General features: G+C 45.9%; 2 protein-coding genes and 2 long non-coding RNA genes across 15 annotated transcripts in view; 2 read left to right on the top strand and 2 right to left on the bottom strand.

The window, feature by feature from the left end:
- Nucleotides 1-607: 607 nt before the first annotated feature.
- LOC136014562 (RNA-binding protein with serine-rich domain 1-like) lies at nucleotides 608-8,273 on the bottom strand. 3 transcript variants are annotated; one of them, XM_065679357.1, is made up of 7 exons: nucleotides 8,058-8,273; nucleotides 7,563-7,631; nucleotides 7,193-7,324; nucleotides 4,568-4,620; nucleotides 3,903-3,986; nucleotides 3,575-3,667; nucleotides 608-1,884 (listed from the first exon to the last, which is right to left on the bottom strand). In XM_065679357.1, exons 2-7 carry the CDS (start codon nucleotides 7,627-7,629, stop codon nucleotides 1,834-1,836), a joined length of 480 nt encoding a protein of 159 aa, XP_065535429.1. In that variant the 5' UTR covers nucleotides 7,630-7,631; nucleotides 8,058-8,273; the 3' UTR covers nucleotides 608-1,833. The 3 variants fall into 3 exon arrangements, with proteins under 3 accessions (XP_065535429.1, XP_065535426.1, XP_065535428.1); XM_065679354.1 differs by having other exon boundaries at nucleotides 7,857-8,272; XM_065679356.1 differs by having other exon boundaries at nucleotides 7,948-8,272.
- The window catches only part of LOC136014564 (uncharacterized), a 22,668-nt gene continuing 16,120 nt past the window's right edge, over nucleotides 7,552-14,099 (top strand). Inside the window, exon 1 of the long non-coding RNA XR_010612775.1 lies at nucleotides 7,552-7,823. This is a non-coding gene — a long non-coding RNA (uncharacterized LOC136014564). The remainder of the gene's footprint in view (nucleotides 7,824-14,099) is intronic.
- The window catches only part of LOC136014563 (uncharacterized), a 10,371-nt gene continuing 4,128 nt past the window's right edge, over nucleotides 7,857-14,099 (top strand). Inside the window, exons 1-2 of one of the 3 annotated variants that reach the window (XR_010612774.1) lie at nucleotides 7,857-8,428; nucleotides 11,832-12,344. This is a non-coding gene — a long non-coding RNA (uncharacterized LOC136014563). Of the gene's footprint in view, nucleotides 8,429-11,831; nucleotides 13,813-14,099 lie in introns of all 3 variants that reach the window. The other 2 variants (XR_010612773.1, XR_010612772.1) reach the window with 2 other exon arrangements.
- TRAF5 (TNF receptor associated factor 5) overlaps nucleotides 8,826-14,099 on the bottom strand; it is a 22,768-nt gene continuing 17,494 nt past the window's right edge. For all 8 annotated transcript variants that reach the window (XM_065679347.1, XM_065679350.1, XM_065679346.1 and 5 more), the window contains 2 exons: nucleotides 13,562-13,730; nucleotides 8,826-12,322 (listed from right to left, as the gene is read on the bottom strand). In XM_065679347.1, the coding sequence (XP_065535419.1) occupies nucleotides 11,745-12,322; nucleotides 13,562-13,730 (747 nt within the window). In that variant the 3' untranslated portion in view covers nucleotides 8,826-11,744. The remainder of the gene's footprint in view (nucleotides 12,323-13,561; nucleotides 13,731-14,099) is intronic.

Below are 14,099 nucleotides of genomic sequence, written 5' to 3'. Positions count from 1 at the left end.
TTTCCCATTCCTATTTATTTTCCACCTTTCAAATGCCTACTCCCCGCCCCCTGATTTTCAGGAAATTCTACTATCTTTACACCAAGTACAGCCTAAGGAATGGCAAGGATGTTAGTGTTTTGTAAGAGTGCGTTTGGGATTAACCTTATAAAGAGAAATCCAGAGATAAAAGCTGCTTATCTGGGCAAGATGCTTTGGCATTCCCAGCTAGAAGATACGAAAGCAGCATAAATCAAAGCATAATCCCCATGAAAAAAGAAGGAAGAGGGTTGTTTTTTAATTTGTTTTTTCCCCTACTGACGTTTCAGAACAGTGCTTCCAAAAAAGCTTCCAGCACCAGGTTACAAGTCAAGGAAAGTCTAATTCTTACCTTGGTTTCATGGTTTATGTTGATAAAACTTGCCTTTCTGGATCAGGGCCTTAGTCTCTAAAGAGCTGTATCTCTGCAACAATTGCACAAAAATACCCCTGAACAACCAAACCAAACCCAAGGAGAAGAGAGGATCCCAGCAGCCTCAGGTTTCACACACCAAAAGTCCTAAAATGATCCCTTGAGGAATGGTACAAATCTTCAGGATTTACTTAAAACACCAGGGCAGACACAGAGTTTTCCATTGGTTTGCTCTTTAATGAACTCCCACACTGACCACTGTACACCCGATGCTCCTGTCGAAGTCAACCACCCCAGCTCCTTTTATCAGGCATTCCTAAATTGTGGCTCCCGAGGAGCACTTACTACCCAAGGGATTCAAGTGGAATTCCCACCTCAGGGTTATGTATACAGGGGCCTGCTGGGTGATCAAAAATCAAGAGCCTGGAAGTGAGCAAGCACTGAGCAAACTATCACACACACACACACAGGTTATGCTGGGGTCCAGCTGCATATCCAGACCTGGCTTATCTCCCAGCCTATACCAGGAGGGTCACTGTCACTGCCTGCCTTGGCATCATTCCTACAGCTCTTTCTCTTCCCATTAGGCTAAGACATGCGGACGTGTGTCTTGCTGCACTTCAGATGGAGGAAGATGTGATACATAGCTCACAGGATCAGAAAAGAAGGCCGGAATTCCAGAGGTTTTAAGTTTAGGAAATGCAACTCCAGATGTTGGGGGGTAAACTAACTATTGCGAGCTGCCTTTGAACAGCTGATCCAGGTAAGACAAAATCAGAGGCCTTTCCTGCTTCTATTTCATAGCAAAAATCATTCAGCTATCATTATTGCTCTATTTTACTGTTACACTTTCTAGTGAGAGAGAGCAAGAACCTGTCCAGAGAAAGATCCTAGCCCAGATTCTGAAAGAAAATAATCTGTCGGTGAATGAACTGCCAAAAACCCATTTATGTAAAAACATGTTCTATTTACAAAGGTCAATTTGCTCTTTAGGACAAGTAAAAGCACCACTGGAAAACACAAACATACAGAAATGCCTCGGCTTTCAGACATTTACTAATACTCTGCTTTGCTTAAACTACTAGAAACATGAAGATACTTGAAATTAAGAGTATGTTCTGCATGCAGTTAGGATAGAAATTACATTACTAGATTTCAGTGTGTCATTTATCATCAACGCCACACTCTTAGGCTCTTCTAAAACACCACAGCCTAGCTATTACCTTAGGATCTCAAAAGGAGGACATGGATCTTCATTAGCAAGTCATCAGTTACTCTTCTTTTTGCCATTAAACAAAGGACATCCCGATTGTCTTCTCAGCAAGAGAGTCCACTCTTGTCAAACTTGATGTCCTTTTCCCTGAGTTTCCCTTTAGTGTTTCGCTAGGCATGAAGATTGTTGGCTTGGTGTAGTTACAAGTCCTGGCTCAGCACTCTTCCCATTACAAGGCAGAGTTCAGGAATTCAAGGAGTTGTGCACGGTTCCGGTCCCTCTGTAGGGTACAAAAGCAGAGGCAGAGGTTTAACAGACTTGTACCCAGTGGAGCAAGGCAGCATAATCTGGCTGTGGGGCTTTCACATCTCAGGCAGCACAACCCTGCTTTCTATGGGGCTATCACATGTCAAGCAGCACAACCCTGCTTTCTATGGGGCTTTCACATCTCAGCACACTGCACAGCAGGCGCTACCACATTCACAGAGCTGGGTATAAGTAGCTACCACTTTGCTGTGTGTGCCTGGAGAAGTGCAAAGAAGTGGGTGCTCAAGAGAGATGCTACAGGAGACAAGCTGTCACTGTCACTATTTCATGACACATTTTCTAACTGGCTCCCTCTGGAGGCCCCATCGGGTTGTCATCATGTAGCTCACAGCTTGCTCAGGAGGGAGCTTGCAAGCAGAACCGATGCTATTCTCTGGTGTCTGCAGCAATGTTCACTGTACACACACTAGGTCTTGTGCTTTGGGAAGTACTTGTTGTTTCCTATGCATAAACAGCAGCTTGCAGTATAAAAGAGATGGAACCACGAATTTAGGATCTTTCTGTATATAAGAGATGGCCCAAACAGTCAAAACACTTGTTTCCAGTGGTTTTAGGCACAATTTACAAAACAATTACTGAATCTCAAAATACAGTGAAGAATGGATGTTGTTCAGTTCAGCATGTTCATGGCCACGGGCACCAAACAAAAAAGGCCCAACACCAAATATATGATATCAAATACTGTAAGAAACAGGTTACTAGGATAAAGATGGCAAGCACTCAGCATCATCTAAGACAAACATAAGTGCCACAGAAGGAAGATAATGTTTTTTCGATCAAATTTAACTTGGAATATTCAGGTCTGCTTTGATAGCTATAGAAAATGCTCCATCCCTGGCAGTGTTCAAGGCCAGGTTGGATGGGGCTTGGAGCAACCTGCCCTAGTGGAAGGTTTCGCTGCCTGTGGTAAGGGGTTGGAACTGGATGAGCTCAAGGTCCTTTCCAACCCAAATCAGTTCAGGATACTATGAATCAGAACCTGACAAAATGGATATCTCAGCAAAATAACACTTTTAACACATACTGACTAGTACCAGAACCCCACTGCACATCATGCTAAGGTGTGGAAACTGATGAAAAGAGCAAGCACATTAGGTAAGTGCTGAGTCCGAACACCTCAATAGCACAAAATTATATTCATGATACCTATTTTCCAGAGTACTTCAAGATCAAAATCATCTGACTGCTCTGAGACAATGCACGAGCATGTGGTCCTAACACCACTGTTGCCTAATTCCTCTCTGAACAATGGCTAATCTCCCATGCATTAGAAAAACACAGTAAAGCAGCAATTACCACCACAACAGACTGGATGAAGATGAGGAAACTGAAAACCAGTGTAAATTAAACCAACAGAGAAAGCCACAAATCAGCTAAACATTACAGACTGCAATTCTAAGAACCTGCACAAGCATCCTTCGGTTTATCTACTCATGCCTGAGTATTCCAAGCCCACTCATAATACAAAACCTGCCAAAAGAACGAATTAGAATTCCTCAGATGGCATCATAGCCACTTTAAGAGTTACACACAATTTACAACTCCTAGCTAAGAGCTACGCTTTAACAAAAGACTAGTATTAGAAAGCTATTAAAAGATACAGTACTTTCCCTTAGGGATTTATAGACTATTTTAGCTCTTACCTCTAGATCCTTCTTAGTCTTCTTTATTCTCATCTTAATTTTCTTTCCAGTTATCATGCTGTAGTTTTCGTTCTTCTTTTTGTTTTTAAAGAACTACAATGAGATCACACATCAAAAAGACCTAAGCTTTGCTTTATTCTGTAATGTTGCAAATCCCAAACAAAATTACAGACAAGATTCTTTTATACTTCCTCACTGTCCCAAACAATAGAGAGAGGTTTCTATCTGTCAGTGACAAGACTGGTGGTGTTATAAAGATTTTTACGACAGGGCAGATTAAGTGTTTAGATGAGAAATATAACAGGACTTCAGACTCATATGAGCATACCTTGGAAAGCTGGACAGGTCCTGTTTTCTCTTTCTTCTTCTTCTTTTCTTTCTTTTTCTTCATTTTGCTATCTTTTTTCCTTTTCTACAAGTATGAGACATTTACTCTTATGCTGACAGACTTACAAGGGCAATAAGAGAAGGATACCCACAAGTAGCTCTCAACACCCCAGCTAGTCAAGACAGCCTCTACTGCTTGCCCTTTCCACTGCTAAACAGCTACTAGCTGAAGTACACAGAAAGTAATGCAGCGGTGTTAGCAACCACCAGGATCTTGAAAGTCTGATCCCATGTTCTGTCTCTTTCAGTGTAACCCAAATACACAAAATCACTGAATAGAAGGCCCTAATAAAATAAAAATTACAATGGCAAGAATCTACTACTCTCTGACTATAAATTGTTTCTTCTGACAAATTCTGTAATGTTATCAAGATTCCCCACTCCTCTTTTCTTCAGAGACTCCTCTAAACTCTAGCTGGACCAGCAATGATTGGCAAAAGAACCTTTATATCATTTCTCCCTTAGTACACAGCCAAGTATATGTGAACCTATCAGTTTACCTCCTGTAACCCTAAAAGGCTGACTCAGATTTACATAGCCACTGGTTATCAAAAAATGAACTACTTTCTGTTTGTTAATGACTTATTTCTCTCTGATGACATTTACCTTTTTGTTGTGCTTTTCTTTTTTCTTTTTCTTTGATTTAGGTTTAGGAGAATCTAAAATTAAACAAAAGAAACACCTGTAAGTTTAGCATTCTGAAAAAGGCATTTGGTTTTACAGATAAAGCATACAGAAATGCAAAACCCGAAAAGGAAATGCTCTGATTCGGCTATACATATATATACATAAACACTGGTTGAAACTAACCCTGGGAAAAGCAAGACATCAACTTACTGCCACTTACTGGTCTAACATGGAAACTGAAAACACCTGATTTACTCTGCGATTACTTGTACCACTGATTACATCAATAGAGACAATACTTGTCCTCTGCAGCTGTGCTCAACAGATTGCAAATACCTGCTTTCTTATAGGCAGGGATCCTGACTCTCAAAGGAGGCAACAAAAAGTACTGTTGGGGCTGACAAACCACTGAAAAGATTACCACTGTTCAAGGCAAATGAAGAACTTTTTGTACATTACTCAGCTCACCTTCCAAGTTCAAGGGGTTTTGGTACATTCTGTAAAGCAGAAACTCACAAGTTCTGTAAGCCACTAATACTTTTTACACTGTGACTTGTATGTGAGGAAGTTGATTTTGAAGCACCAGCTTTGACTACAGGACTATAAAACTACAGAGAGTGTGAAACAGCTTCCTAGTCTCTCAACAGACTGCCTCTGTGCTGTCAGCTCTGCAGCGTCTTTACAACAAATTCCAAACAGAAGAGAACATTATAGGAATACACCAGAGCACAGCCAGACTCAAAAAACAGGAAAGCCTAAGGTAAGGCTGCCCAAGCAATCTTCTTCTGGCCTTCTAATGATAAATGCAGCACAAGCACATCAGAAGAAACAATTATTATGGTAATTCTATCTCCATGTTCAGTCTCTTGGTAACAATGGACTGGACAAAGTGCCTCCATGGGATGGACAGTATACCTAGCCAGAGGGCTTTTACAGATGTTTGCCAACATCAAGAAAGGGGTTCAAGAACACTGGGTTTCCTTCCAGGCTCTGAAAATCAGTGCACTGTAGTGAACAGACACTTGCCCAGTTTTACCCCTTTGCCCACATCTCCTCCAGAGTCAGTTTTTATCTCCCACCATCCTAGCCACGGTTCTCATTATCACAAACACTAGAAACACTCCTCTAGACTTCTGCACTGAACTGTTGACTTCTTAGGCTAAGCAAAGCCATCTTTTCCTCCTGTTCACTCATTTTCAGCTGCCATCCCTCCCCATCCAGCTTCTCCAACAGCTCCATCTTCTTCCATACTGGGTCCACCCTGCCTCCCCAGTTCTAGCAGTGATTTACCTGCATGTCTTCTGTCTGAGGGGCAGTGGCAACTACCTCTACCCACCTATCTGTCTTAGCTCAGTTACCTCACGTCTTTTTCTGTCGAGATGGAGTAAAATAGAATTGTTTAAACATGCCCTTGTAGGGCATTTTTTCCTAGATCATCTGCTCTCCCCTTTGAATGGGAACACAGAAGGAATTTTTAGCTGCAGTTTTAGCAAACCTCTGAGCATGTCAACTGACAACTTGAGCCTAATTCTGAATGACTTTTTTGCCTTAGATACACGTGTCTTGACATCTCTCCACAAACTGAAGCAGGGAGCAGAGCAAGCACGTTCAGTCAGTGGCTGATAGGACATTGTAATCATGTTTACAAGTTTTAGAGGGTATCACATGGGATAAAAATCATTCCAGAAAAGAACACCTCCCTCCAATGTGCCAGCTCATAGATTTGAATATTTTCAGGACTTCTTTATGTCAGACACACTGAATCGAGCCACTGAAGTAGGAGAACAAGTACTATTTCCATGCAAATGTAAATCTGCTTCAAGAGAAGCAGAACTACGTCTTTGTTAAACACATATATCACAAATATGAGGTCTTGCCAACCTGATGTTAGCCTGTCCATCAGGAGAATTGTAGCTCATACAGAGTTCTTCCCACTCACAGTAAAAAGGATAACCCGACAAATTTTACTTAAAAATGGCAATTTGGACACTTTACCTGCAGTGATACTAAGTATCTTGAGACAGAACAACAGAGCAATGCAGTCCTGATAGAATCAGTAACGTGTCACAACTTATAGCCATAGAAAAAATCTGCACTTACTCCTAGACAGTATCTACCCCGGGTTCTCTAAGTAAGTCTTAATCCTGCATGTGTGTTCCCACTGAACTTGGTCATTGGTATTAACAAACCTCACACGAGTCCACAAAGTGAAACACTTGAAATGTTAAGACCAAAGTAAGGCTAAAGCAAAAACCCCAACTCTGGTCCAGTCAGACGGGTGAAGCAGAAAAAGATGTGTGTTTTGTAAGTGTAACAAACACGGTTTTAAACCTATACGGCACGCTGTTACAAGGGAACACTTCTTTGAACGACAGTTTCCACTCTGAAGTGAAGTAACACAAGAACATTGCAGAGGGTGTGCAAAGAGGTACCTTCACACAGCAACAGGAAAGGGTTATGAGAGAAGCCCCTTGAACACGCAGTACTGGTATTCCACATTGCTGTTTTGTGGTGCTTTAGCCACACTTGAAATAAGCTTTTAAACGTGTCCAGGAGTGCTATCGACACTGGCGAACATGGTGTGTCTGCACGGAGGTAGCTTACCTCTGCTACTTGAAGATGACCTCGATGATGAGCGTGATGAGGAGGAAGAAGCGGATGTAGTGCTAGAAGCCGATGTGGATGAAATGGACGATGATCTGCTCCTACTGCGCTTTCGTTTCCTTTTCTCTTTTCCTTAGGATAACAGAAGGCAACAGTGACAAACATCCCCGTAACTGTGGTCTGCAACAGCGACTCTTCACAGAGCCTAAACACGATGGGCCCCTATTTCAAGGGATTTTGTTCTCCTCTTAGAGTGTGACACGGTCTATTCCCTTACCAGCAATGTTCAGTACCAGGGCCAAGCACAGTGACTGATACAAGCGTTAACACACGTAACAGCACAGCACGGAAACAGCTCATCAGTGCCTACCTCGGCCTTTCAGCCCTTCTTCTGACGGCGCACAGCGCGTTCTCTTCTCATCCTCCCGGTCACCCATGCCTAGTGACAGACAACAGCACAGTGACCACCACCGCTGCCATGGCCACGGGAGCGGGGGGGGGTGCGCAGCGGGGTCACAGAGGCAGCCCCCCCCCCCCCCCGCGGCCACGCCACGTCCAAGCTCTCGTCCTGTCCCGCAGGAACGGAGGCCGAGGCAGGGCAGTGCCACCAGCGACCGTGCCGCCAGCGCAGGTACAACACCGCAGCACCCGCGTCCGGCCTTACCGCTGCCGCGCAGGGGCCCGCCGACGGAGGGACGGACGGAGGGAGGGAGGGAGCCCGAGGGCCCCGGGCCCGCGTCCCGCCCGGGCCGCACCTGAGGGCACACCGGGGCACACCCGCTCCCCGCGGCCGAGCCCAGCGGGGCCTCACGGGACGTCCGTGCCCGATCCACCCCCGGACGGAGCCGGCTGCCGCCGCGCGTACCGACAGCGGCCCGGGCCCCGCTGCCGCCCCGGAAGCGCTGTCTTGGCCCGGCGCCGCTTCCTGCCCGTGCGGGCGGTGGGCCTGGGCCTGTGCGCCGGTTCCTGCCCCGGGCTCAGCGCTCCCGGGCGGCTCTGCCCGCGGCCTTGCCCCGCTGGCCGGCCCCCGGGGCTGCGGCGCAGCGCTGCCGGCCCGGCCCGGCCTCCTCCCGGGGTGTGAGGCCGAGCGCAGTGCCCCCGAGCGGTGTTGGGGTTGAAGCCGGCCCGCCCTGCCCGGCCAGCACCGCCTCTGGCACAGCCCCAAACCTGCTCCCAACGTAAATAACATCCCCTTTTGATCCCAGGGAGTCCTCGGACCTCGTGGATCTGATCTAGGTGAGCTTAGAATGCACGGAGTGTCTGTGTGCTGCTTTATGGTATTCACGTGTAAACCAAAGTCTCTCAAGTACAGGGGTTCCTAATCTAAAGCACTGTCCGCTGATTGTAAACACATACCCAGTATTCCGCACCCTTCTGGAAAGCGTGCTTCAATCCATCCAAAAGCACGGGGAAAAGGGACATGAGATGGCGAGAGTGTGATATTAGTCCATACTAACTGCCTCCTGTTTGTCTGGTTTGAGTTAAGCGATAGCATTCTCCATCTATTTGGTGCTTTTCATTTATGAGGTTTGTGTTTAGAATCCTGGGGTAAAGGTTGGACTTGATAATCTTCAAGGTCAACCCTGTGATTCTCTCCTATGAGGAGGAGTATATGCCACAAGCACTCCAGCAGGATGGTAAAATCCTTTATTCTCACGGTAGTTTATGTGATGTTTGGCTAAGAAAACGCCTGGATTGTAGCAAGAGATTCAAACAACTACAAAGTGTCCATAAATAGGTTAGAAACACGCTGTGTGTGATGCAGAAACACCCGACGCTCTTTTTGGTCACTCACCCGGTACAATAGGATTGGGAAGTTTCTTGGTGTTTTTCATGCGACATCAAAACCCTTCCCGACACTCCGTGCCATACAACATTGGTTTCCTTGTTAGCAATGGGATGAAATTTAAACTTTGGTTTACAAGTAGTAAAAAAAAAAAAACCTCAAAACCACTGAAAATTTTAACAGAAATCTCTCAATTGTTGTCATAAAAAGAACAAATTTGAAGAAGGCTGGCTTTAAAAAAGCCCATTTCCTCAGCTAACTCTGTATAAAACAGGCAGTGTTTCAGGATGTTGCCATCCCCCGGGATGAAGAGTTTGTGCTTCAAAATTGGGAAAGGAATATCCGTGGCAAAAACCCCTAAACCCAGCTGGGGGTAGAGGAGGGATTGCGGTAACGGATCGGCTAAAACCGAACATGCTTCCAAAACCTGTCCAGGAACACACTTAACACTTATCCGCATCACTATGCCATCCCCTACTCTATAATAAAGAGCTATAATACTGCATAGCTCTTTCCATGCTCCAAACTCTTCACAAACATTTAAATAGCCCTAATGCTTCTGCAGGTGGTATCATCCCCATTTGATACTGGGGGGGATGGAGGCAGAGAGGGATGGGAATTTGCCAGGATACAAACCAAATGCTTTCCATCTTGCCTCCCTCAACTGTCCAAGTTCTTTATCGCTTTCTTAGTTTTCACTCAATGTACCGGAGAATCCCAGGAAAAACGGGCAATACATTTGTTATTCGTGGTTATCCTGCAAATCGGGGCACTTTGAAAGGTACATGCCGAATATTCAAGTCATGATCGACATGAAGTCCATGTCCGAGGCTCAGGATTGATGGCCTAGAATGCTACACCATTTTCAAACCAAGCTTGCTCTGTCTGTAATGAAGCATTAGGGACACGAGGCCTGATTGTCTCTGTTGTAGGGCCCAAGTGACTCAAAGTCAGTCACGGCGGTACAAGGGGAATAAAATCCGTTCCTTACCCTCTGTCTGTAGGAACATGGAAAACCCTATGGTGACCCATACAACACCATGCAACATAAAGAACATGTAGATCAACCAGAGATTCCAGATGTGCTAACCCACTGTGAGGCTCAGATAACCAACCTGCCCCTGAATTCAGACACATCTGTGGCTGGATTACATCTTAGAAACCATGTGGGAAAGTCAGTGTCTAACAGTAAGATTGCAGGTACAAAATACGTGGTGTTTTGCCTTCCTCTTGCTATCAATCCCCAAATCATGTTATTTCAGTTATCAACATCCCTCAGAGAAAGGGCGTTTTTGGTTTCGCCACATTTGCTCTCTTGAACTCCCTACCTCATAGCTTGCAGTCTGTGCTCTCTGTTGGTGTTTATCCTGCCTAGTTTACTGGTATTCTAAAGCCCAGCTTGATTTCTTGCTGTCTCTTGACAAGCTCTGGGTTTGCTCTGCCAGTGGACTGCAGGAGCAACGGATAACGCTGCGGTGTTTCACCACCTGGTCTGTGAGAGGTGAGAGGCACAACGTTATGTCACTTGTAACAACAAAATGACTGAGTGTGCAAAATTACATCCCTCTTGCAGGCGCCCAAAAGGTTTTACAAAGGCACGTGTATTGGTTATCACTCATTCCTCAGTGCCTGATGGTGGTGGGTTTAGTGTGTCTCCAATAAACCCCATGCAATGCGTGCATTCCCTTGCAGTATGGAAGGAACCTGGAATAAAAATGAACATCTTCAGACGTGCTTCATAGTCATCAGTTGTTACTCAGTGGCTGTCTCGCCCTTTAACTAGCGCTAGAGGTGCCCAGCCTGTGAGAATGGGGTTCTTACAGCAACCTCAATTCTAAACCATTTTCTCCCATCTTTCCCAAACATCTGAATTTCTAGCAGAGGGAAATAGTGCATGTTACGTGGGCTTTTTCTAAGCAGATATCCAAAGCTTTTCCTGCCTTTTGGAGAGATGGTAAGCCAGAAAACATCTCTTTTGTGCAGATGGGGGAGCAAAAGTACAGGAGTTTTGCCCCTCTTTGCCCAGCTGGCCGAGGACCCTGCTTCTGGCCGTGTCCTGAGAGGTGAGAAGCACCTGCAGCTTCTTTTGACTTCAGTGGGGACTGTAGATATTTAACACCAGTGGAAATCAGTCCCAAGGCACTAGGCAGGAATGGAAAGGACATAACAAAGCTATTGTGAGCTGGGAGTACTCTATACAGCCGAGATACCAGGCTAGAAAAGTAAGAGGCATTGGCATCTTCCTCTGGGCTTTCTGGAAAACACAGTTACAACAAGAAAAGGTGCAAAAATCCAGGAGATGGAGGGATCAAGGTACTTTGATTCAAATGGGCTGATGTTGACATGTTTCCATTTCAGACAGGTGAAATGCAGTTGCATGCATGGCTATGGCTTCAGTTCTGTGTGATGGACGGGAGCCCAAAGGCCTGCTTGGGTTCCACAGAGCTTACTGGAGGAGTTTCATCTCCAAATGCCAGTCTGGTGATGGGAGCCAAGGATTCCCCCAGCTTGGACTGAGCCGAGAGTGGGTTGAATGCGTGTTGCATCAAACTGGACTTCCAGCTGCCTGGAAAACGCAGTCTGGAAAAAAGGGTTATAAAAGGGAAGGAGTCTGACGCTTTAGCAATTTATTGTCTGTTACGCAGTCCAAAAGCATGAAAACAGTATCAGTGTCTTGACTAGTGGTAATTCAGTATCACATGGCTGATGGTCACCAAGAAAACATTCCTTGTTGGTTAAAGCAGTCACACTGACCAGGAGCACTTTTCACAGTTCCTCCAGATCAGTTAAATCCACAACCACTTTCAGAAAGAGAGTGTCATCTCTGATGTAGGTGTTCTTTGTGTTCTCCAGGACCGCGTGTGGCACAAAGCGTGGGCACCCGGAGGCAATATTCATCTCTCCATCCGGCCTTTTGAAGCTGCTGCTGTTGGGGTCAGCTCTAAAGACTTCCACAATGTGATTTTTTTTCCCACTTTGGTCCAAAAGCATAAGTGTGACTTTTTGCTTGAAAGGCCACAGTAGCAGTGAATCGAACTCCCCTCTCATCACTACAAAATAGAGGGAGACGTGTGTTCCCTTCCCTGAGCCATCCCCATTCAGATAGGCTCTCGCACACAACCGGTACCCGCAGCGGCTGGTGTAGAAGGGCTGGCTGAATATGGAGAGGACGCGGCCTTCCACTGCTTCCTTCTTCTTCATCTTGTAGTCTGTGATTTTCCAGATTAATTTCCCATTGTAGCATGTGCCTTCCAAAAGCTTAAAGCGTTCTTCATTTTTATTGAGCTGTGCTTTGTGGATGTTGATCTGGAGATCGTGTTTGCTGGACTGGCCTTCCAAAACAACTAGGGGAGGAAGAGAGAAACGGTTAGTAAACTAAAACTGGCTGAGCACTGGATACAAAGAGCAACTGGCCCCAAGCTATTGCTATCCAGTGGGACTCAGACAGGCTCAAGAGGGGGTCCATGTGAACCTGGTGAGGTTCAACAGGGCCAAGTGTGTGCTCTTATACCCAGGTCAGGGCGTATGAATACAGGCTGGGAGATGGAGGGATTGAGAGTAGCCTTGAGGAGAAGGACTTGGGGGTTCTGGTGGGTGAAAGATTGAACATGACCCGGCAGTGTGTGCTTGCAGCCCAGAGGCCAGCTGTATCTTGGGCTGCATCCAAAGGAGCATGGTCAGCAGGTCAAGAGAGGTGATTCTGCCCCTCTGCTCTGGAGTGCTGCATCCAGATCTGGAGTCCTCAGTACAGGAAAGACATGGACCTGTTGGAGAGGGTCTAGAGGAGGGACACAGAGATGATCAGAGGGATGGAGCACCTCTCCTGTGAGGAACGGCTGAGAGAGCTGGGGTTGTTCAGCCTGGAGAAGAGAAGAATCTGAGAACTTATTGCAGCCTTTCAGTTCTTAAAAGGGGCCCATAAGAAATATGTGGAGAGCCTTTTGAGCAGGGCCTGTTGTGACAGGACGACGGGTGATGGGTTTAAACTAAGAGGGAGATTCAGGCTGGATGTGAGGAAAAAATTCTTTATGCTGAGGGTGGTGAAACACTGGCACAGGCTGCCCAGTGAGGTGCTGGATGCCCCATACCTGGAGACATTGCAGGCCAGGCTGGATGTGGTTCTGGGCAATCTGATCTAGCTGAAGACACCCCAGCTCATTGCTTCCAACCCAAACTATTCTGTGCTTCTATGATTCCATGAAACTAAACTACTGAAGCCTGAGTAGAGGCTGTGAACTCGTGTTACTACAGCTATAAACTTCTTGAAAATGTAATTGCAGCTGGCAATTGAACAAGGAAAACCGGTGACTACAAACCAGATTTAACGCCTGAATATGGACAACATGCTGCCTCCATCACAGGGCACCAGCCTCACCAAGGCCAGCTCTCTGCCCCTACAGTGCCACAGGAACTCGCGAGCACACAGCACACACCAACATGGGTTGGTCTTAGAAAGCAAGAAGAAGAAAGCTCTTTCTAGTGAAGAGCTGCACTGAGTGACTGTAGCACCAGAGCCTCTACTTAGCCAGGAAATCAGCAAAACCCCATACCTGTGCAGAACAGGATGGGAAGACCCAACATACCCAAGCGCTGATCGTATGTCTCCATCAGGGCAATCTTCTGTTTTACATTCTCAATCATGTCGAACAGAGGCTGCAAGTCTAATTTGCTTTGCTGCTGGTTTGCCATCTGTATTAGCTGTTTCACTTGCGACTCCAGGCGTGCAGATTTATCCAGGTGACTGGCCAGAGCCTTCCCAGTTCATGCCATGGGAAGAGGATGGGAAGCGAAGACAAGAGGCATCCATGAGATCAGCCATTTCATTTAAAACAAGGTAAAGAAGTCTCTAGCATGTCAGCAGTATCAACTACACAATGTGTTCCAAGTGCTCTGCTGGCTTAGGAACGCCTGCCAGTGCTCCTTCATGATTAATTCAGCACATTTACTGGCGGAGAAGCCATCCCTCATTCAGACCCATTCACACTGCATCACTTCACCCAACTGATTATTCACATTTACACCTGCATCTTTGCCACAGGGATCTGACCAGGAGGATGTGTACAGTCCTTTTTGCCCAGAGCAGATCTCCACACTTCTTTATTGGCCAACATGAAAACACAA

Source organism: Lathamus discolor, chromosome 5 (assembly GCF_037157495.1).
Source record: "Lathamus discolor isolate bLatDis1 chromosome 5, bLatDis1.hap1, whole genome shotgun sequence".
Lineage (NCBI taxonomy): Eukaryota > Metazoa > Chordata > Aves > Psittaciformes > Psittacidae > Lathamus > Lathamus discolor.
This window is presented reverse-complemented; position numbering and strand designations above follow the sequence as displayed.